The sequence below is a fragment of the Cajanus cajan genome, chromosome 9 (assembly GCF_000230855.2).
Source record: "Cajanus cajan strain Asha chromosome 9, NIPB_CcT2T_4, whole genome shotgun sequence".
Classification (NCBI taxonomy): Eukaryota; Viridiplantae; Streptophyta; class Magnoliopsida; order Fabales; family Fabaceae; genus Cajanus; species Cajanus cajan.
In genome coordinates this window covers 50,376,566-50,399,614 of record NC_138525.1, presented here as the reverse complement: position 1 = coordinate 50,399,614, position 23,049 = coordinate 50,376,566, and the positions used below count along the sequence as shown (strand labels likewise).

The 23,049-nt window shown below is 33.7% G+C and overlaps 2 protein-coding genes across 4 annotated transcripts; both read left to right on the top strand.

Moving 5' to 3' along the window:
- Window positions 1-5,875: 5,875 nt before the first annotated feature.
- ZCF125 (P-loop containing nucleoside triphosphate hydrolases superfamily protein) lies at window positions 5,876-17,201 on the top strand. Of its 2 annotated transcripts, XM_020380533.3 has the most exons (18): window positions 5,878-6,079; window positions 6,158-6,247; window positions 7,197-7,315; window positions 7,398-7,511; window positions 7,625-7,706; window positions 7,807-7,874; window positions 7,972-8,046; window positions 8,133-8,275; window positions 8,374-8,476; window positions 8,565-8,645; window positions 9,316-9,384; window positions 9,455-9,514; window positions 9,648-9,788; window positions 9,909-10,196; window positions 10,700-10,792; window positions 15,111-15,269; window positions 15,363-15,629; window positions 16,675-17,201. In XM_020380533.3, the coding sequence occupies exons 1-18, from the start codon at window positions 5,929-5,931 to the stop codon at window positions 17,032-17,034; spliced, it is 2,463 nt and encodes an 820-aa protein (XP_020236122.2). In that variant the 5' UTR covers window positions 5,878-5,928; the 3' UTR covers window positions 17,035-17,201. The 2 variants fall into 2 exon arrangements, with proteins under 2 accessions (XP_082919300.1, XP_020236122.2); XM_083063174.1 differs by lacking the exon at window positions 15,111-15,269 and having other exon boundaries at window positions 5,876-6,079.
- Window positions 17,202-21,394: 4,193 nt separating this feature from the next.
- Window positions 21,395-22,976, top strand: LOC109815744 (uncharacterized). 2 transcript variants are annotated; one of them, XM_029274853.2, is made up of 3 exons: window positions 21,395-22,013; window positions 22,107-22,177; window positions 22,390-22,976. In XM_029274853.2, exons 1-3 carry the CDS (start codon window positions 21,613-21,615, stop codon window positions 22,941-22,943), a joined length of 1,026 nt encoding a protein of 341 aa, XP_029130686.1. In that variant the 5' UTR covers window positions 21,395-21,612; the 3' UTR covers window positions 22,944-22,976. The 2 variants fall into 2 exon arrangements, with proteins under 2 accessions (XP_029130686.1, XP_020236130.1); XM_020380541.3 differs by having other exon boundaries at window positions 21,397-22,013; window positions 22,104-22,177.
- The last annotated feature ends 73 nt before the right edge of the window (window positions 22,977-23,049 follow it).

Genomic DNA, 23,049 nt, shown 5'->3' with positions numbered 1-23,049 from the left:
CAGACAACCCACCTTGGTGCAACCGCATGAACTCAGCCTCCTTGGCATGCCTCACGCTTTCCAGGAAGTACTTCTCCAGAAACACCCTCTTGAAGCACTCCCAGTCAACAGCAACTCCCCTAGTAGTTAGCATGTGATGGGTACCTCTCCACTAATGCTCAGCCTCTCCAACCAACATGTATACCGCATATGCCAGCCTCCTCTCCTGAGAATATCCTAGCACAGTGAAGATCTTCTCCAGCTCACAGATCCAGTGGTCAGCTACCTCTGGGTCTATATCTCCCTTGAACTGTGGAGGATGGCATTTTCGGAACTCAACAAGATCCTGGCTCTCCTATGACCCCACGGGCCTTGCTGCACCAGCTGCAGCTCTATCAGCGTCCATCCTAGCAAAATAAGCATTTTGCTGCTGCATAGCCATAGCCATTATCTCCATGGCACGGGCTATCTGCTCATTGGTTCTAGTCATTGTCTACAAAAGTAACAGCATCTTCAGTACACAATAACTAAACCAAACAACAATCAACAACACAACAAGCAACAAGGAAATCAGCACAACCCAGAGTTCAGCACAACAAAAGCCTAAAGGAACCACCCCCAAAGAGTGTCCACTAGACTCGAACTGCTCTGATACCACTAAAGTGTAACGACCCAGCTGGTCACTACACACAACACAACACCACGGCACCACACAAATAAGAGCGAGCATATATATATGAACAACTAAAATATATACACAAGGTCCAATCTGGGGCTAAAAGATCCAAATATACAAAATACAGCCCAATTGCTACACTAAGTAGCTAAAAACAACAAATAAACAAACTCCTTCTGCCAGCTACAGACCCACTTCAAAACACCAACCTAACCCTGCTCTGCTCCCATACATAGTATGATCATTGCAGTCTAATCCACATGGAAACAACAAAGGGTAAGCTAGTGAAAAGAATCAGCATATAAAACATATATAAGAAACATGAACAGCTATAATTATCAGCACATCATCCGCATACAACTCAGCACATCTATAGCAGGAACAACCATAAACACACAAATGCGTCGTCACGCATATCAGCTAGATTTGGTCGCTTGTAAGCGGTATAGCTCGACCTAGTCCCTATACTGTGGTCGCTTTGTACACGTGTGCCTCGACCTTGCCCACACAAGGGACCACTAAGAACTTAGAGGAGAACAACAGTTACCACTCCAAGGGTCAGCTTTCCAAGGAGGGTTTTCAACAAATTTGGGCTCTAAGAGCACCACAGCCACTCAATCCACACAATGGGATGAGGAATTTCGAAAAACATCTCCTCTAGTCCTAGTGATCAACAGCTCAGCCTTACGGCCTACAATAGCTCAGCCTTATGACCTACAACAGCTCAGCCTTACGGCCTACAACAGTTTATATCAACATGCAGCACAGCACAGCAAATCAACATACAACAATAACAGCATACAGTGCAGCTCAACATTATAATTCAACATTATCATCTAATAGCATAGCAATATTCATCATTTACAGCTCAGCTCAGCATCAATCAAAATTTATCAGCAATCCACACTCTATATCAGCATATAAATCAACATCTTATCCGCGCCCAGTGCACTCATGGTCGCGCCCGGCGTGGCCCAACCAGAGAGCATCAGGGCTCAAGCGCGCCCAGTGTAATTTCCATTGCGCCCAGCATACTAGGAGGCAGAGACTTCAAAAGGTCTCACACGCCTGGCGTGCAAACCAGTGCTCGGCGCAGGGTAAGCAGAGACTTCCCCAAAGTCTCACGCCCGGCGCAATACCAATTGCGCCCAGCGCCACCTCTGGCAGAGACTCCCAAGGAGTCTCCACGCCCGGTGAGACATGGTCATGCCCGGCACAGCACCAGTAACCCAAAAAAAACATGTCACATACTGATATCGCACCTAGCGTGGTCCTTCCACGCCCGGCGTGGGCCATCTAGAGGCTCACATTCTCAAGCACGCCCGATGCACACATCTTTGCGCCCGGCGGATTGCCCAAATGGAGCCCTCTGGTGGTTACGCGCCCGGCGCCAAGAACTGCGCCCGGCGTGATGCTCAGCAGTAACTCACCAAGTTTGAAAATTTCCTTCAAAACCTGCAAAAATTAGCACCCCAAGCACATGCAATCCATCCAAAGTACCACATTTTCACCAAATAGCTAAAAAACACAATCTATTTCAACATGCAACCATAAACAAGGAGAATCCCAAATTTTTATTAAAACCCCGGAAACCTCGAAAAATCGTTTTCATCAAAATAGCTCATCAATCATCAGAAAATCAGCCACTCAATGAGTTTATGAACTCATTTCCAACAAAATCAGCCAAAGAACTAGCTTCCCTTACCTCGGTACAAAGAAATCCGAGCTCCGGGAAGAAGACAAGCTAGAACGGGAGAAGACGGATGAAGAACGGGAAGCTTAAGAAAGCTCTGCATGGCTCAACAAGAATCAAACGCCTACTCCGCACCTTGAATCCAAGCAACAAGAGTGAATCAATAAAGTGAGAAGAAGAGAGTGAGAGTTGAGAGTGTGAGGGAGAGTTTAGAGAGAAAGAAAGTTTTGGGGAAAAAGAAATTCGTACGGGAGTCTCACATGCTATCATTTAATTATAAATTTTATATATGTAATAGTTGGTATGGAAAATTAATTAGCATGATAAAAATTGTTAAGTATTTAACAATTTAATTTATTAATCTTTTATCATCATATTTTTTAAAGTTACCGACGAACATTTTTAAATTTTCGATGAATGACATTTTAGACGAATAATCCATGAAAAATATTTGCTTGAAACATCATAATTTTCCCACAGAAAAAATTCGTGAATAATATCTATATAAAATTTTATATGGTAAAAATTCGTGAAAAATATCTATCTGAAACATCATAATTTTCTAAAGAAAAAAATATGTAGGTAAGACCATCCGAAATTTCAGACGAAAAAAATACGTGAATGATATCTATCAGAATTATTTATATTTTAGACGGACACATACTCATCAAAAAATTCCGTCAATAATATCATTTTTCCCACAAATATTTATTTGTGAAAAAAATTCTAGCAATAATAAATATTTTTTTGTAGTGTTTAATGGTGACAAAGCAACTGAACTTCACCTTAATCAATATATGATTCCTTTAATAACGTGGAAGTCATACAACTTCTTTAATGACCTCCACTACTACCATGTACTTTACTTAAGTAATGGTATTGTTACTATAGATTGAATTGTTGATTTTCAAGAAATAATTCCTCTTGTAAGAAAAAAAATGCTTTTTACTTTTATTAATAAATTTATATTTTAAAAATAACATTATATTCTTGTTTCCTAATATCGATCATTGACTAGATAAATAAAGATGACCTAGTGAAGTCCGTCTCGCAAAGTTACAATCACTTTTTGATGATTGGTTGTTTTTTTATCCAAATGCAAAGAATCTATTAGGAATTCAGATTTGTAGCCCCCATGAAATCCACAAAGAATCAGTATCCAGAAATTTAAAAAAATTAAGGAAAAAAACATTAAAAAAAACTCGTGTATGATAAAATAACATGTGTATATTTAAGTGAACGTTGCCAAATATTATCATCTCCTAATTTTTTTTCTCCTATTTCTTCATAAGCAAGTTCCAAGAACTTACCATAAAATCTTCGTTTTGTTGGAAAGATTAAAGAAAGAGCCGTCATCTTTTGACCTGCAGAAATGCAGATTAGACACATTAATTAATAATAAGACAACTTTAGTTCTAGAAAAAGGATAAACAACACAATAATATCTTATATGTGCATGATTGTGCATTATTTATCTGTGGTATAAACTTTCCTTCTTTCAAATTTCCTATGGATAAGAGATTATTTTATTGTTATTTTTTTTGCCTTTCTTGTGTGTTAAAAAAACTGTGTATATAGAAATTTAGTTGAAAAAAAGAAAAACTACGCTGTGAATAAGAGAATGTGAAAAAAAATTAGCAGCAAAAAAATATTAATATCAAGGGATGGCTGTACCTGCAAAATCAAGCTAGTTTTTTTTCTTCAACAATAATAATCCGGATTTAGGATTTATAAATTTACAAGTGGAAAAACTTTGTTGAGCTCTTATTTAACAAATTATAAAAACTAGTATTTTAATTTCCATAATATAATAAATATTTTTAAAATATCTAAATTACATCATATTAAAATTTTTAATAAATATTTTTTAATATTAATTATATTTTAAATTTATAATAAACTATTTATAAAATAATACATGATCATTTTAAATATTGATAATTATGATTTTGGTTTGTGTAATACACATGACACATTTTTATTTTAATATTTTTGCATAAAAATCATAACAAATATATATATATATATATATATATATATATATTATCATATAAATTATATATAAGTTTGATTTATGTTGTCACCAAATTTTGAGAATGTTGCAACTTGTAAATTTCCCTTTGTCAATGTTTGCTAAAATAGAAATACAACATTATATTTAATTGTATTTTATCATGAATCTTTTACCTAACATTTTTTTTGTGAATTATAATTCTCTCAAAATTAAACTAAACTTAATCTTAAACCCTAAATCATAACTTCTAAACCCTAAATTTTAAGTCATAAATTCTAAATTATGAACCCTAAATTTAACACGATTTTAAATAATTATTTTTAAATTATATTAATATTTATATAAAATATATTTAAAATATAATAATTAAGAATTTCAACACCTCAATGCAATGATAATTTATTTAATTATTATTCAAATTGAATCCAAAAAACTTTAATTTTTTTTAAAAATAATGATAGTCTTCTATAAACATTACACCCCTTTACAAAAAAAATTAAAATTTTAATATAGTTTAACACTTATAGTGAGACATTGTTTTTTCATTTGTAATATTCCTTCTGACACTTTTATTTCAAGAGAAAAAAAAGTCATGATCATTAATATACAATTAATACAATACTTTTTTAATTCAAAATTTTTATTTATCAAAATTAATATATAAATAATAAAAGCTCGGAGAGAAGCACATTCATCTATTGGTATTTGGTCTTCAACAATGACTATTATGATAAATTTAATTGTTATCATTATCATTTCGTAGAATAAAATTTAATTTTATACACCAAAGAGTAAGATTTAACCCCAAGCGTGTGGTTCAGCGGTAGGGGTTGATCCACGCTTAAGCAAGGTCAGGGATTTTAAATCTTGGGACCAACTATCCCACCCTTTGAAGTGCCTCCAACGTAGCGAGAAGATTAGTCACTGCTATCGGCCCTGGATACTCCAGGGACGAAAAAAAAAAGTATAAGATTTTAAATTATTCTTCTTATTATTATTATATAACTCACACGATTATTATTATTTATATTAAATAACATTATTATAAATAATAAAATTCTTCTTTCAAATATTTAATACAATTCTATTTTCAAACTTAAAATTCATTTGTTTAGTCGAATGATCCTACATCAATCCAAAATCGGGGATAATTATTTATCATTTTATACACTTAGTGAATAATTTTTTGAGATAATTATCATAAAGTTTCACACACACAGGTAACATCGTTGATTTTAAAAAAGCAAAACTGAAAAGGCAAAACGAGGAGTGCCAGATGTTACATACATTAGTGAGGGGAGAAAAAACCATTCACAACAAACATCCAACAGCGAAGTTCTTAAGGCCAAGACAAGCTGTCAACGTTAACAAAACAAACAGGGACCGCTCCTTGTAGGCCCATGAGTTGTTAGAACAAGGCCCAGATATAAAATAGAGCCGTTGGGCCAAGATCCGCGAGGGCATTTCCGTCAATTCATAAAAATTCAAATGTAGTAAAAGAGAAAAGGATTGAAGCAGAGCCCGCTGCTCTATCTGGTGCAGAAGAACCACTGAGAGAAAAAGCAAATGGAGAAGATCTGCGTCGCCGTTCGTCTTCGCCCTCCGGTTTCCGAAGACGCTTCTTCTTCTGTTGGAACCTTCTGGAAGGTCGAAGATAACCGCATCTCTCTCCACAAGATCCATGGCACTCCTCTCTCGGCCTCTTCTTACGCTTTCGGTACGTATTCAATTCTCACGCCTCTTCGTGTTTCTCTTTCTTCAATTCTCAACTGTTAATCATTTCGCGCTCTTTCAGATCACATATTCGACGAAGGAAGCACCAATGCTAGCGTCTACGAGCTCCTCGCCAAGGATATCATTCACGCGGCGCTCGACGGCTTCAACGGTATCTAAATTCGATTCTCGCGTCGAATCTACTTCATGTTGTTATTATTTTAATTTAATAATAATCAGTTAAACACTTTGTCTTAGCTTTTAGCTCAAGTGCTAACTCACTAAACAATGTGACGAGTATTCAGATTTATTGTATGTTTGAGTGTAGGAAATATTTTTTTTAAGAATTAAAAAGTTTGTTAAAATATTCATTTTCTTCTTATAGTTGTTTTGATTTTAAGTTTTAGTATCTGTACATGAAAATAGTTAGATTTAATTTCTACTCATAGAAATTAAGTTTCAGTCTCTGTAGATTTTTTTTTGACGGTATAAAACCATTACAAAAACTTTTTGGTAGAGATAAACTTGTATAGAGGCTAAAATATTACGATTTTCTTGGGACTAAAACTTAAAATTGGGATGAATATTGAGACCAAAGTGAATAACTAAAATTCATTTTAAAGTAGAATGATTTGTGTTTAGATGTTAAGTTAGCAGTAAAATTCATTATCCAAATTTATTTTCAATTATTTAAACTCAAAGTCAATTTCATTGTCCATTAAGAAAGTGAGATTGGATCTGACTCAACCTTAGGTTCCTTAATCCACTTTTTTAAGATGGTATCGTTATGTTATCTGGTCATCTGTAGATGTTTAGTCTTGCAAACTTCACTCCCAAGATGTTTATGTGTGCGGGAGTGTGCTCGAGATCTCGCACCAACTAATGAGATGACCATATTAATATATAAAAGTGAAGAGTAATCCTTAAAGTTGGTTTTGTAAAGTTGAGTTGGGCTCCATAATCCACTTTCTTAGGAAATGTGTTAACATTTACTTAAAATCAATGGTATTTTAATGATAGTTTGGATGATCCAGCGCATGCACTTACTATCAGAATTTATTATTTGCGTTTTCTAAACATAAACGTTGATATATTGAGATTGTGTTGCATGCTATGCTCAGGAACTGCATTTGCGTATGGGCAGACCAGTAGTGGAAAGACTTTTACCATGAATGGTTCTGAGACTGACTTGGGAGTGATTCCTCGTGCAGTTAGAGACATATTTGCGACAATTGAGACGGTAGGTGTAGGGTTACAGTACGAGGTTGTTTTATTTTGTGGTTATTCATGTAACGCTCGATTCCATCAATTTGGTGCTTCAGATGTCTGATCGAGAGTTTCTGATAAGAGTTTCCTACATGGAGATCTACAATGAAGAAATTAATGACCTTCTTGTTGTTGAAAATCAGAAATTGCAAATTCACGAGAGTTTGGAGGTTGCCTACTTGCTATTTGAATTCTTTTTTATATTTGATGTGCGTGTATATTGTATACAATACATGTATAATATAATGGGCTAATTTTTATTTTTAATTTTAATTTTTACCAGCGTGGAGTATTTGTTGCCGGACTGAAAGAGGAAATTGTAAATAACGCTGAACAAGTACTTGATCTCATTAAAGCAGGGGAAGGTTTGTGTTTATACTGATACATTATTATAATCTTGTCTGTAGTTTGAACATACATGCACGCTAAATTTAAGTTGAAAATGGTTCTTTGATATTTTTACAGTTAACAGACACTTTGGTGAGACAAATATGAATGTAAGGAGTAGCAGATCGCACACAATATTTAGAATGGTATCATTCAAACTTTTTGTTTGCGATACATATGTTTCTTAGAAAACCTTTCCATGTAAAATTACACCTAAATCATATGCTACAATCAAATATGCAGGTGATTGAAAGTAAAGGAAAAGATTCCATTTCTTCCAATGATTCAATTAATGATGTTGTTCGAGTTTCAGTCTTGGTTTGTATCCTTTTCTTTCACCTTTCTTGTACACTAGAATTTCTTTTGAGTAAGTTGAATGCTTATTGTTGAGTTTGTGGAATTAGAATTTAGTAGATCTAGCTGGTTCTGAAAGGATTGCTAAAACTGGAGCTGATGGGGTACGTTTAAAAGAAGGGAAATATATTAACAAGAGCTTGATGGTTTTGGGAAACGTTATTAACAAACTAAGTGAGGGTTCGAAGCAAAGGTATATTTTCTTTCCCTGACTTCTGTAAAGCATTTTAATTTTAATAGCTTAATGGCTTTAAAAGGTAATAATGTTCCACCCTTTTTGTTTTATGGCAGGGGGCATATCCCATATCGTGATAGTAAATTAACTCGTATACTCCAACCTGCTCTTGGTGGTAATGCCAAAACGTCAATTATTTGCACCATAGCCCCAGAAGAGGTAGAGGCTGTGATTTCGGTTGTGTTGCTCTCTTTTCATCTTTGGAGATCACTAATATTTTAATAGCAATATTCATCAAATCATTTAGATTCACATCGAAGAAACAAGGGGAACTCTTCAGTTTGCTAGTAGAGCCAAACGCATCACCAATTGCGTTCAAGTGAACGAGGTCCGTGTATTTTTGTGCACTTCAAATTTACCATCTTGTTACCCTATTTTATTTTATTTTATTGCCGTAAATTTTTCATATTGCTTAATGCTTAATTGCTTTATAAATATGAACTTGATGCAAGTTTTGTAGGTGCATGTGTAGCCACTGCTAGGTTCCATTAATTGTGGCAGATCAGTTTCCACCTTGCATACAGAGCATGCACGTTGGCTAATAAGATAGTGATTTGTGTTCTTAAATCTAAATAAATTTGAAGAAAATTGAAAATAATTTATACATTCTGGCAAGACTTGCCCATCAGGATATATGCAGCAGATTAAAGTTTTCTGTTACCTAGTATCAGATGATTCACTTGAGTGAATATTCTTTGTAACTAACCATCAGAGAATGAAATAATGGAAATTGAATATTGAAAATGAGAATAATATTACGAGGCTTAGTCAGATCAAAAGGTATTTAAATTTAATGAAGAACGAACAAGAAATTCGGCTAAGCCTCTGCATTTTACTTGTTTTTGTTAGGAAATAGTTAACATAGGTGGTTCAATAATTAACCATCAATCTATCCCTAGCTAGCTTTATGCGTATATGGTTGCTTCCATTTGCATGATGGTACTTCATTTCTAGCCCATATTTGGCCAAACTGTGTCTTGACAGTAGGAATTTTACAGATATTGACGGATGCAGCTTTGTTAAAACGGCAACAATTAGAGATAGAGGAGCTACGTAAGAAGCTTCAGGTAATAATCTCCTGATGATAATGAGTTCATTCAAATCAGAAAACATTACATAATAAAAAATTCTTTTTAGGGATCCCATGCTGAGGTGCTCGAGCAAGAGATTTTTAAACTCAGGAACGATTTGCTCAAGGTAGGTCTTACCTTTCAAGTTTCTATGTAACTCTGAAGATGTTAGAGCCGTTAAAATTCATTCTAAAGCATCAAATGGACTCTATTTTATCTTTTTGTATTAATTAATTATCTTTTCATTTTCCACTGTATAGTTTGAAATGGAGCGTGGGAAGCTTGAAATGGAACTACAAGAGGAGAGGAAATCTCGTGATCAATGGATTAGGGAGCAACGGATGAAAATCGAAAATTCCACTACTAAATCTTTCTCAGACTGTGGGACGAACGACAGTCAGGTGCACCTCATTTATTCATTGACCATTTTTGTTCCCCTGGAATATTTCACAGTTTTCCTCTATGTAGTCAACTCTTTCCCACTCTTGCTGATTTTTATTTTTTACCATTTTCTCCATTAGGGACCGGGATTTTTGAGGCACGGATTTATGGAAGAATTCAGTGACATTAGTAGTATATCTCAAGGAGGTATTTTTAAATCTCCTAAGGTAGATCCCAGTGCTTTTGTAGCAAGGCGATCAAAGTGTTCAACATTGCCAGATTACAGCCCCCTTCCCGATGCTTTCAGTAATGTGGTTGATGAAGATATGTGGTTGAAAATGAACAACGGTTATGTTGCAAACCTTGATTCCCTTCAAGATACTCCCAATAGAAAAGTTCAGTCATTCCCGACAAGTGATGCTACTGCTGTGAGTTCATATTTACTAATTTTTTACCTAAGTAACTTTCTTTTATGTCTTGCTCTTGCATTTCTGTTATTTCACATCCATCCACATCCCCCAAAAGAGACAAAGATAAGAGTAAAGGAAGAGTGGCGCTAAGCACAGGTCTCCACAACTGAAGATACATAATATAGAAGAGAAATCGGTGCCTTAGTCGAGATTATTTTTTTCTTCATTTGGCTTAATGGATTTTGCAACATTTCCTCTATTGTTGAGCTATTCTTTTCGCCAAATGGTATTCAACTATTAGAAACTCACCTTACCATGATCATGTATTAAAAGGTTTTACGAAAACTGGAATTTTTGTAAACCATTTTTATAGTTCAATTGTTCAATGTTTTGATCACAGTTTATGCTCCTGTGGCTTGTAGCCTTATACGTGGTTATCCCTTTTTTTTTCCCCAATTAAGTAGTATATGATGCATTTCTTTGTGGTTGTTACTTATTTTCATTTGGATTATGTTTGTCAGGGTTGTACAAGTGAAATTGAGAAGTATGAACGAGAGGTTCATGATTTGAGGAGACAACTGGAACTTGCTAAAGAAAGGATAAATGAACTCGAGGTCAGAATCTGATAGATTTCTTCTTACATTTGTGAAACTGAAATTTTGACTTTGTAGAATTGTGATCAATCCCGAAGATCACTAAAAGAAATTGTTTAACTTCTATGAATAAAAATGGACACTCTTTTTCTAGTATGAAGTTACTACTTTCAATTATGATAATATGAATTATACATAGGGATGGCAAAAATACCCGCACCCGCGGGTATTTGTGGATAAAATCTGCTACGGATAATAAATGGATAGGCTAATTGGGTACCTGCGAATAATGAGGACGGATAATTTTTTACTCGTTTATAAATGGGGCGGGGGCGGGTATGATGATATCCATACCCGAGGGTACCCGCTTAATATTATTTCTTAAATATCCTAATTATCCTTGTACTACATAACCCTAAAATTACACTCTCTCATCTTATTTTCTTATAAAAGTGAGATTGATGAAGTTACCGACATGTGTTAAGCATGTTATAAAATTATGTTAGATGTAATTTGATTAATTTTCTAGCTTTGATTGGACCAATAAGATTTATGTATTTTAAGTTGTTTACTTTCATTTGGAATTATGAGATTGAATTATTGTAGCTTTGTGATGAGACTTTAACTTACTTGTGAGATTGATGTATTTTAAGTTATTGATTATCTTGAATTTTTATTATTATTTCAACAAAATTAACGTTAAATAAAAGTTCAAAATTAACATTGAATTTTTATTTTTAATATTTCAATGACATTAAAATATAAACTTAAAATTATTTGTAATTAATTTTTTTAATTTCTTAAAAATTTTATAAATATCCATAGATATCCGTGGGTATTCAAGAAATTCATGGATACCCGCTTAATGGATACCCGCGCGGATATGGGGTGGGTATGAGGCTAATTTTCATTCAGCGGGACGGGGGCGAGTTTACTATTACCCGCCCTTGTAACGACCCGCCCTAGGCCGTCACATCAATAACCAACCAAAATAAAATATATAAAATAAAGAAAATAGAGCAAAAGCCAGCTACGCTAGAGTGTAATTATACAATAACATATAAATTGTTTCCAAAATATATAATATAATCTGCTATAGCAGAGTCATCATCCTTAGTAAAGTTATACAGTAATCCAAAAGATAATATAATATAGACACCCTAGGTGCTGGTCAAGCTCTAAACCTTGCTACTACTCAAAGCAGCTATCAGAAGACTTCTTGCTATCCCAAGCCTCACACCTGATCTGCTCCCCCACAAAGTGAGATCATCATAGTCCAAACCACATGGAAACATGCAAGGGTTAGCACATATAAAACCAACCATAGTACAATAAAATGAAATATCATTAAACAGATATTTATCCATAATATATATATATATCCGCACCAAGGAAATAAACCTTATAAATAGTTATTTCCATGCCAAATATAAATCAAATCTAAAATCCAATGCATACAATCCACACCATTTGTATACATATTCCACATCCAGAAACAAAGTCACACCACTGTATAATTATTCCATGATCTCACACCAACATATCCTCACAATGTTGGCCTCAACACCATCCACCAAGTGTTGACACGCACGCTGAAACATATCAGCAACCCAGGAATCACACCTGACCTCTCATGGAAATATACAGCTGGAATTACGTCGTCACGTAACCCTGGTGATCATGGCCACTTCATCCATCGGTATGACTCGGCCTGGCCCCCATACCGGTAGCAAATAGAATACTTAAAGGAGTACTTCAGAATCCACCTAACATCTGAAGTGGTTTATCATATAACCTTTGGAAAAGTTCCACATTGGAATCCTCACCATGGGATTCCCAATTTCACATTTTTCCAAAGATTATATCCTGATCTCACCAAGAGATCTAATCCATACCATAACCTTACTCCTTTAAGTCCTATTTACTTTTCCAAACCACATACACAGCATATTCCATAATTAAACATAACCATAACCATGCCAATTTGTCAATATAATAATAATATAAATATCCAAAACAACCATCAATTGATCCAAATTATACTATATGAAATGAAAATCTCCACATAAAATAGCATATTAAAATTATACTATTCCTATCATGGTCATACGCACTAGATTAATTTTATAAGCACTACCCTTACTTGTATAAACCTGAACTGAAACTCGGGCAGAACCTCCACCTCTCTCCTTAAACAAGAACCGAAACTCGGGCAGAATCTCCTCTACTGGATTCTTCTTTCTCTCTCTTTCCTCTTTTCTTTCCCCTCTTCTCTCTTTCTCTCTCTAGGAATTCTTCTCTCTCAAGGCATGCATTTCCAACACCCCAAGGCCCCTATTTATAGAAATTTTCGCCACCTAACCCAGAACGGCCCGTTCCGAAAATGGAACGGCCGTTCTGAATCCTTCAGAACAACGTAAAATTTTCGACTGGAACGGCCCCGGAACGGCCCGTTTCGAAACCCAGCAGAACGGGGCGTTCTCCTTGCAGAACGGGCCGTTCCGAAAGGAGAACGGGCCGTTCTGCTGGGTTTCGAAACGGGCCGTTCCGGGGCCGTTCCAGTCGAAAATTTTACGTTGTTCTGAAGGATTCAGAACGGCCGTTCCATTTTCGGAACGGGCCGTTCTGGGTTAGGTGGCGAAAATTTCTATAAATAGGGGCCTTGGGGTGTTGGAAATGCATGCCTTGAGAGAGAAGAATTCCTAGAGAGAGAAAGAGAGAAGAGGGGAAAGAAAAGAGGAAAGAGAGAGAAAGAAGAATCCAGTAGAGGAGATTCTGCCCGAGTTTCGGTTCTTGTTTAAGGAGAGAGGTGGAGGTTCTGCCCGAGTTTCAGTTCAGGTTTATACAAGTAAGGGTAGTGCTTATAAAATTAATCTAGTGCGTATGACCATGATAGGAATAGTATAATTTTAATATGCTATTTTATGTGGAGATTTTCATTTCATATAGTATAATTTGGATCAATTGATGGTTGTTTTGGATATTTATATTATTATTATATTGACAAATTGGCATGGTTATGGTTATGTTTAATTATGGAATATGCTGTGTATGTGGTTTGGAAAAGTAAATAGGACTTAAAGGAGTAAGGTTATGGTATGGATTAGATCTCTTGGTGAGATCAGGATATAATCTTTGGAAAAATGTGAAATTGGGAATCCCATGGTGAGGATTCCAATGTGGAACTTTTCCAAAGGTTATATGATAAACCACTTCAGATGTTAGGTGGATTCTGAAGTACTCCTTTAAGTATTCTATTTGCTACCGGTATGGGGGCCAGGCCGAGTCATACCGATGGATGAAGTGGCCATGATCACCAGGGTTACGTGACGACGTAATTCCAGCTGTATATTTCCATGAGAGGTCAGGTGTGATTCCTGGGTTGCTGATATGTTTCAGCGTGCGTGTCAACACTTGGTGGATGGTGTTGAGGCCAACATTGTGAGGATATGTTGGTGTGAGATCATGGAATAATTATACAGTGGTGTGACTTTGTTTCTGGATGTGGAATATGTATACAAATGGTGTGGATTGTATGCATTGGATTTTAGATTTGATTTATATTTGGCATGGAAATAACTATTTATAAGGTTTATTTCCTTGGTGCGGATATATATATATATTATGGATAAATATCTGTTTAATGATATTTCATTTTATTGTACTATGGTTGGTTTTATATGTGCTAACCCTTGCATGTTTCCATGTGGTTTGGACTGTGATGATCTCACTTTGTGGGGGAGCAGATCAGGTGTGAGGCTTGGGATAGCAAGAAGTCTTCTGATAGCTGCTTTGAGTAGTAGCAAGGTTTAGAGCTTGACCAGCACCTAGGGTGTCTATATTATATTATCTTTTGGATTACTGTATAACTTTACTAAGGATGATGACTCTGCTATAGCAGATTATATTATATATTTTGGAAACAATTTATATGTTATTGTATAATTACACTCTAGCGTAGCTGGCTTTTGCTCTATTTTCTTTATTTTATATATTTTATTTTGGTTGGTTATTGATGTGACGGCCTAGGGCGGGTCGTTACAGCCCTCATGGTGCCTCATTGCCATCCCTAATTATACATATCTCTTGTGCCTTCTTCTAGAATATTTTCAATTTTTTTATATTTTGAATCCATTTTGAACTACTGATACAGAGATATAAAGCATCGTTTCTATAGAGTTTAACTATCTTGAGCTTGCTTCATAATGAGAACTATAGACATACTATATTCTTCTCAGTCCTTGTTGGGGCATGATGTTATGCATTTCTAGCATTTGCTGTTTGAGCTTTTTTTTTGTAACCTGTTATCTGTATTATGCTTGGCTCTGTGTTAATCCAGCAAAGGCATTTAGAGGAAGTGCCATCAAACAAGCAATTAATGAGCGAGCCACCAAATAATCAACAAGAAACATTACTAAATCATGAATTGCCTCTGAGGTTATCTGAATCTGTGGGAAACTTCAAAGATAGCTTTGAAGAGGTTTTGTCAGTAATGCAGGTTGAATCAGTGCACCATATCAGTTTCCTTCAAATTTTATTTGCCATGATCATTTCAAGAAATAGTAAAATATTTTTCTTGTATTTTTAACAGAGATTTGCATCGGGTGGCACATTATCGACTGCCAAGATACTTTCAACCATGAGTGAAATTGGAGCTCATCTATTTGCAACTTTGGAAGGTCATGTTGCAGTGAATATGAGTGGTGAAAGGTCTTCCACTGGGAACTGTACTTTAATCAATGAGCAACAGAAAGTGTTTCGTGAGAGGATTGGTAATATAATTACATCGCTGGAGTCATCGGAAAGCTCAATAACAGAAGGACAGGAGAGGAAACATAAGTGCAGCTGTGAACACAAGGTAGTTGTCTGCTCACAAATATCAAGATATCAATCATCAATCATGGTTTTATTCTTTGTCTTATTTTTAGGGTCACTTGTGTCGTTTTTTAGAACTTCATTTCCACTAGTACAATAGTAACTGAAGTCTTGACCGGCACTTGTCAATAGCTGAAATTGAGCAAATGATTAAGAAATTATAGACAAGTAGCTTTTCACGTGGTTTCCTTTTTAATAAAATGAAAAGAATCATTGATGATTCATTTCGTCCTTCCTCGTGGAATATGCGTGTATCATAAGAATTGTAAGAAATAAAGTGTTACCTTGTTGCAAATAGCACATGGCCTTCAAATAGTACATGATCTCCATATGGCTGATTTATTTTTAGCAGTAAATTATTTTACTTATAACAACCTCCAAATGATGGGACCGGTGCTTGGCTTCCTTTGAAAAATAAAATGATTTGAGAAATTTGAAATAGCTTCTTTTGAAAAAACTTATTAGGAAGATTACAAAATTTCATTCCCTGAATGTCACTTGTAGGTCTCTAAGAGTCGAGTTTCTTATGCTTCATATTGTGCTAGCTTGTCCTACCCTACCCATAAGAATTGTCAGAACCTCCAAAGTGAACTTATTGAATGTGCGTAAAGCTGAGGAATTTCTATTGGGTAGGAGTAAACAGTGAGGAAAATCACTTTATGTAGTTACAGATTGTATTGAACTATTGGTTTCTCTCTTCAATTCAGTCTTTTATTCTTTTCAATAGCACCACAGGTAAAGCCAATGAATTTCTATTGGGGGTAGGAAAAAACAGTCAGGAAAATCACTTCATACAGTTACAGATTGTACTGATTTCTCTTTAGCTTTTTATATAATCAAATGCCATTGAAGAGAATAAAAGATTGAAAGACTACAAGATAATTTTCACTAGTTTATGCACAGATCTGTGCACTCAGTTAATAAAAGCACCATTAGTGGAAAATATAGAACTGCATTCTAGCATAAAATTTGAGACAAAGCATAGTAGGTTGTTCTTGATTATCCTAAACTAAATTTTTGTGACAAAGGGCTCTGGTTTGGGAGGAGAAACTGCTTACTCAAAGGAGGATTTAAATGAAAGATATGAAAACCTGGAAAGGGAGTTACTACTTTTGAAGGGGGAAAGAGACTCTTTGCTGCAGAACTACTCTGAATCATCGGAGAAACTAGCCATGGTTTCCAGCCAAAAGGAAAATGTTTTGAAAGATTTAAATTCTGAAGTAGAGAGAAGGAAAAATCTAGAAGGGGAAGTTAAGAAGTTTACTGCAGCTTTTGCTAGTCGTCAGAAATCACTCATTTCTTTCCATAGTGATCTTAAGACCAAAATTGAGAAATGGAGAGCCCAGACTCCAATCTCAGTGCCCAAATCTTTTGGGTGTCAGGACTAGATATGTATGTTGTATCCCTTGAATGTTTGAGTCTTCAGTGGCTAATGTGTTAAATTTATTATACAATTATTTAATTCTAGCCAAACCTAAACTATTCAGGATTTAAGTTTGTACTTATTCCACTATTTATCAATGATTAATATCACAGCACGTTTAACAAAGAAGAATCATTTCTCTTCTGCAAGTAATGCCAATAGCAGAAGGAAATGGATTCCATGCATTCACGAATTCGGAATTTATATTCTAACTGTATTTCAAGTTGAATTTACCGAGATGTTCTTATTGACTAAACTAAGAATATGTATTTAAAAATGTGATGAAACTGTCTAATGAGTGGATATGCTTTCTCTTTGTGCGAAAACTGATCGTGGTTTGCATCGATCAAGTTCAAAATTGCTGAGTTGATTTAGCTGAAGGCAAGGAAATTAATATCATGTTTGCATATATTTTTGAATAAAGTGGAGTGAGAAAACCCCACATAAAAATGTACCTAATGATCTATTGTCAAAGCCCGTGACTGAGACAAAAAGTAACAGACAATGGTTGGATTAGATTTGGATTTGGTAGGCGATAGTACAAGATTAGTGGTTGGATCCATCTCGAAAGTTGATTCCATTTAATAATTGCATAATTGCATTGCCTTTGATCAAGCTTCTTCCACTTCTAATTAAACCAAATGCACTCCTATTCTTTCAACTTTTCCTTAAACAATCCCAGCTAGTTACACCATTTTCCTACTATTCTTCATGTTCCATTTTCGTACTCTTCGATTGTAAATCTATACTTATATATAAAAGTAATTTTCTTATTTTTATGTATTTATTTTTAAATTTTTAAATAATAAAAATAATATTAAAAATTAACTATTCGTACAAATTTAAAATTTTAAAATTTGATGTAACATTAGTTAATTTAATAAATATTAGTAATTTTTAGATATCTTTTAAACAAATATAGAAACATCTAATACTTTAACACCATTAGTAAAGAGAAAGGGAATGGAAAATAATGGAATTGGAATTTTTTTTTAAGAAGAAAAATACTACCTCTATCCTCATCCTTACGTATAACATTTTTTTAACTGTTTTGTATGTCATTTCTATAAGACCTTGCAATTTCAGTTATATTAATTATATTTTTTTAAAAATATATTTTTATTTAATTAACTTTTTTTTATATAAAAGATAATAAATATTTGAAATTAAGTGGATAAAAAAATTCTCTCTCTTGTTAAGATTAGAGAAGATAAATAGACATATAAATATATATATTTTTTAAAACATTGATTAATTAAGTGAAAAGGGAGAAAATTAATTTAAGAGATGTCAAAAGTAATTTTGTAAATATAGTTTAAATTATTGATAAATTTAATGTTCACAACTAAATTAACTAATCTCGTTAAATATTGTAAATTAGTTAAAAAAAAGTCTTATAGTTAGGAAACACGGATGAAAATATTTTCTGCGGGTATGCTGTATAATTTTTTCCCCTTAATTTGTTGGAGAAAAATATTAATTCTTTCATTTTTTTTTGTTTTACTTTTTTAAATCATATAATTTTTATAACAAAAATTCATTAAAAAATTTATTAATAAAAAATAGTACAAGTTTAAATTTCATAAGTTAAATTTATTTACTTTTAATCATAAAGTTTGTATGATTTATTTATTTTTATCATTCTTTCACTCATCTATATGTGTGTGTATTAATAAATGATTTAATGAATAAGCATGTTTAATGACACTATAATTTAAGAAATAATATTTATTTGTATATAAAATAAGTTAATATCTCGTTTAATTTTTGAACAATTCAACAATTTCGTAATTGTATTTAAATAAAATATTTGGCAAGTAAAACATTAAAAAAACTGTTAATAAGAGTTGGTTTTAGGCATTGGACTTATAAAATACTTTTGTATTTATGCTTAAAAAGTAATTTTATTAAATCATATATTTAAACAAAAATCTGTTCTTCTGAAATATTTTCAAAATATCATTTTTAAATTCAAATTAATTTTTTGATTTTTTTGAAAAAAATCAATTATACCAAAATCTAAAACAAATGGACTCTGAGTAGGGTTCATAACTTTCATTCTCCTCAGAAATTAACATTAGTCTCGGAAGAAATTAATATACTTATCATGGGAATAAAAGAATAAGAAATAAAACTAACAAGTGGTTAATTTTAGATGTTACATGTTTATTTTGTTTAAGTACAGTTTCTAGTTGAGCATCATATGTAAAAGAAATTCATTGCAAGAATTACTGAATCAGCCCCACTTTTTTTTTTTTTAGTTCGTCCTTGGAGTATCTACTGCCGATAGCAGTGACTAATCTCCTCGCTACGTTAGAGGCACCTCAAAGGGTAGGATAGCTGGTCCCAAGATGTAACCCACCTCAAAGGGTGAGATAATTAGTCCCAAGATTTAACGCGACTGCATACACAAGGCAGGATTCGAACCCCTGACCTTGCTTAAGCATGGATCAACCCTTACTACTGAACCACACGCTTAGGGTTAATTAGCCCCACTTTGTGGAGAATACATGTGGTCCCAAGTCAAGGGGGGAAAAAATTAAAAATAGTCAAATAAGAGCATGTTCCTTTTTAAGTTTTAAGAATAAACTCTCATGTCAATCCTTCATTATATTAGCTATCTAAAAAGTTGATTAACCGAAATAATCTTTTAAATATTTAAAATATCACTAAATTAGTCATTTAAAAATTACTATTAAATTTTTCTTACAAATATTTTTTAGGTCACAACATCTTTTATTAGGATGAACACATAATATTTTCATTTTTTAAAAATAACTTGGTATAAAATTTTAAAATACTAAGATAATAACATCTTAAGTCGTTAAAGAACTTCTACCAAACATATGTGTCATTTCTAAGTTCACTTTTTCAAATGCTGGTAAACAAACTATTAATTTTTAATTTAAGGAACATGCTAAATCCAACCAATTATTTTTGCAAAGAGTGGTGTACATGGGGCCATGCTACTTGTTGATCTTGAGAGTGAAAATAAAATTCCAACAACCCTAACTATACAAATTGACCAACAGCCAAACTTACTCATCGTTCGTAAAACAATGCATGATTAGAAAGCACTTTTTTTTTTCTTCCATTAAATTTATTTTCAATCCACATTTGTTGACTAATTCTTTTTCACCTGTAAAACTTACCCAATTTATCTTATCTCTTCTAACAACTTTTTCTATTCACAAAATTAAGAGAAAGAACAAACTTTAATCAACATACTAAAGAAATTATTCACTATTAACATATTTTTTTAATCAGTGAGAAAGAGTTACCACATGCCTCTATTATTTAAAAAAAGAAAAAAAATGAAATAACAGATTAATCGGAAATTTACAGAAAGTAGAAAAATAAAATATTAGAAGAGAAGAATGTGAGAGTGGTATGAAAATAATTATAAGAAAAAAAAATAGTCTATAAAAATTTGTATATACAAAAATAAACAATCGTCTTTATATATTTATATAGATACTAATTATTGAGTGAAGCTTAATACTCTCTAAGATTACTAATACTTTGAAAATTTTAAAATGTTTTGTAAGTTTATAATTTTTTGTTATAGATTATGGTGTAAATTTTCAAATAAAACTAAAAAAGATGTTAGGAATAAAAATGAACTCCAATGACTAATGATATATACTGAGGTTAGCACATTATTTTATCTTATTATTTTTGGTGGTGGGGGGGAAATTGTGATAATACTTATTCTGAAAAAATGCTACAATTTCGCTGGAAAAAGTTAAAATGGTAACAAGTTTCAATTATTAAAGTAATTTGGTCATGTAGACAAGACCAGTAAAAAATTTCTATTAAAAAAGTAGATCATAGTCATATCGCAAGTGGCAGAAAAGGACAAAGAAAATCACAAGCATAAAAAAATCTTATTGTTTGTTACTTTGTTACAATACAAAATTACAAACTTAAAATAAAAAAAAAAAGGTAATTATATTTTATTTGTCAAACTATTCATTTAAAATTTACAATTTTCTTTAGTTTTGATACGAGAAAATTGTAAGTATTAGTCTTCATGCAATTTTCGCAACAATTGATTACCATTAGAAAGTTTTTGAAGTGATTTTACACTGCCTTTGGATAGGAGTTCTAGACTCTAGCACATCCTTATAGATAGGAGTTTGATTTTCTGACCGAGTATTAAGAAGACTATGTATAATATCCAAGTCCTAAAAATAATTTGTTTTTGACTAAGAATATCTTTGATGCAAATTAAAAAAAAAATAATAATAAAAAACTTGCAGATTTTTTGGGTACGGAGAATAAAACATAAAAATGAGTACAATTGTAAGAGGAAGCAAGTAGAGTTATTTTTAATTTATGTGTGTTTTGTCAGTTGTAGAATTTGTATCCTATCTATGAATCTGTGTGGTAAGAGAGCATCCAAGCTCAAAAACTGCCAAAGCTTCCTTGTATGGCTGCTCTCAAACATGCTAACTCTCTCTATCCTCTTTTTAACTTCAACATCTTCCTTAGTCCTTACCAATTCACACCAACTTCAAACCCTTCAACATAGACACCTCAAATGGCTTCAGCAACACCAAAACCACAGAAAAGACTAACAGATTTTCTCAAAGAGCAACAAGAGCCTTTCATCCTAGAGCTTTTCCTTCCAGAAAGAGGGTATTCAAAAAGGTGGAGTTTGAATGGAGATTCAGAGACAGCTTCTAAAAAGAAAAGGGCTCTACTCCCATTTTACCAACTTCTAAAAGCTCTATATAACAAGCTTGCTATCCACAAAGAGACGAAAAATATTCTAAGCAAGGTTCATGACCAAAGGAACAATCATGAAGCCTTGGTCGATCATATTGTTCAGTTTTCATCTCATAGAAGCTCGGATACTGATGAAGAGGGAACTTCCATATTGTCACGTGAAGACCAGCACTTGTTTTATTCTCACACTTTATGCAACATGGGACCGCACAGGTACGAACTCAAATTCTTAAGTATTTGATAGTCCTCAAATCTTTACGATGGGAAAAAAAAAGAGTATTAATTTGCTCTTACTAATTATAGAAGGCAGCGGCAGAGATGCATAGAGGGTGGTCCTGAATTACTGAGAAAGATTCCTGGATGCAGAGTTCCAAATGGTAAGTTTTTATGTTGTAATAAACATTGCTGAGAAATTATTGTCTGGTCTTGTACTGTTTATGGTCTCAATCAATCTTTGCGTGTGAAATGTAGTCGACTTTTGTTAACATTTTCTTGGTCTTGACTACATGTCACGTGGAGATTAGCCGAAATCATGGACATGTGAGAATAACATGGTTTTACAAGTGAGATTATTGTGCTGATGGAACAGTGAGGGAGGATGTTAGGAGAATGCAACAGAGAATACGGAGCTGTGGTGTTATTCTGCCAAAGAATATCAGAGAGGACTCATTGTTATCAGCTGCTATCTGGAGTGGCTTACTTGATGAGTCAATAACGAAAGGGAATTGTACTAGGGAGTTGGGAGTGCTTCTTCGTAGGACTAATGATGTTTCCCGTATGCTGAAATCTAAAAGGGTATTGCATAGGATAAAGAAGATGGTGTTTGATTGTGTGAAAGATATTGCGATAACTCTTCCAACAGAAGAAGACAGAACGAAAAGTTATAAACAAGTCATGGGGCCTCCAGAGATTCGTCAGAGAACAAAAGAATGGGACCAACAAGCCTTTGGTGGAGGAAACCGTACTAACTTATTGACTTTGGATTACTTGAATTCAATCATGGAATGGAGCAACTTCGAACCGCACGTGAAGGACATTAGCGTTGAGATCACCGATGCAATTTTGGATAACATCAAAATTGAAATTGTAATAGAAATGATTGGAACTATGACACCAATAACCCCCTCAGAATTTGGATTTTAGTTATCATCTGGATATTTTCTATTTTTCGCTTGACTCTTCAATTTGCATATTTAGCTTCGAGAATCTTAACCATTCACTGGATAAACAGCCTCTTTTCACATCAATA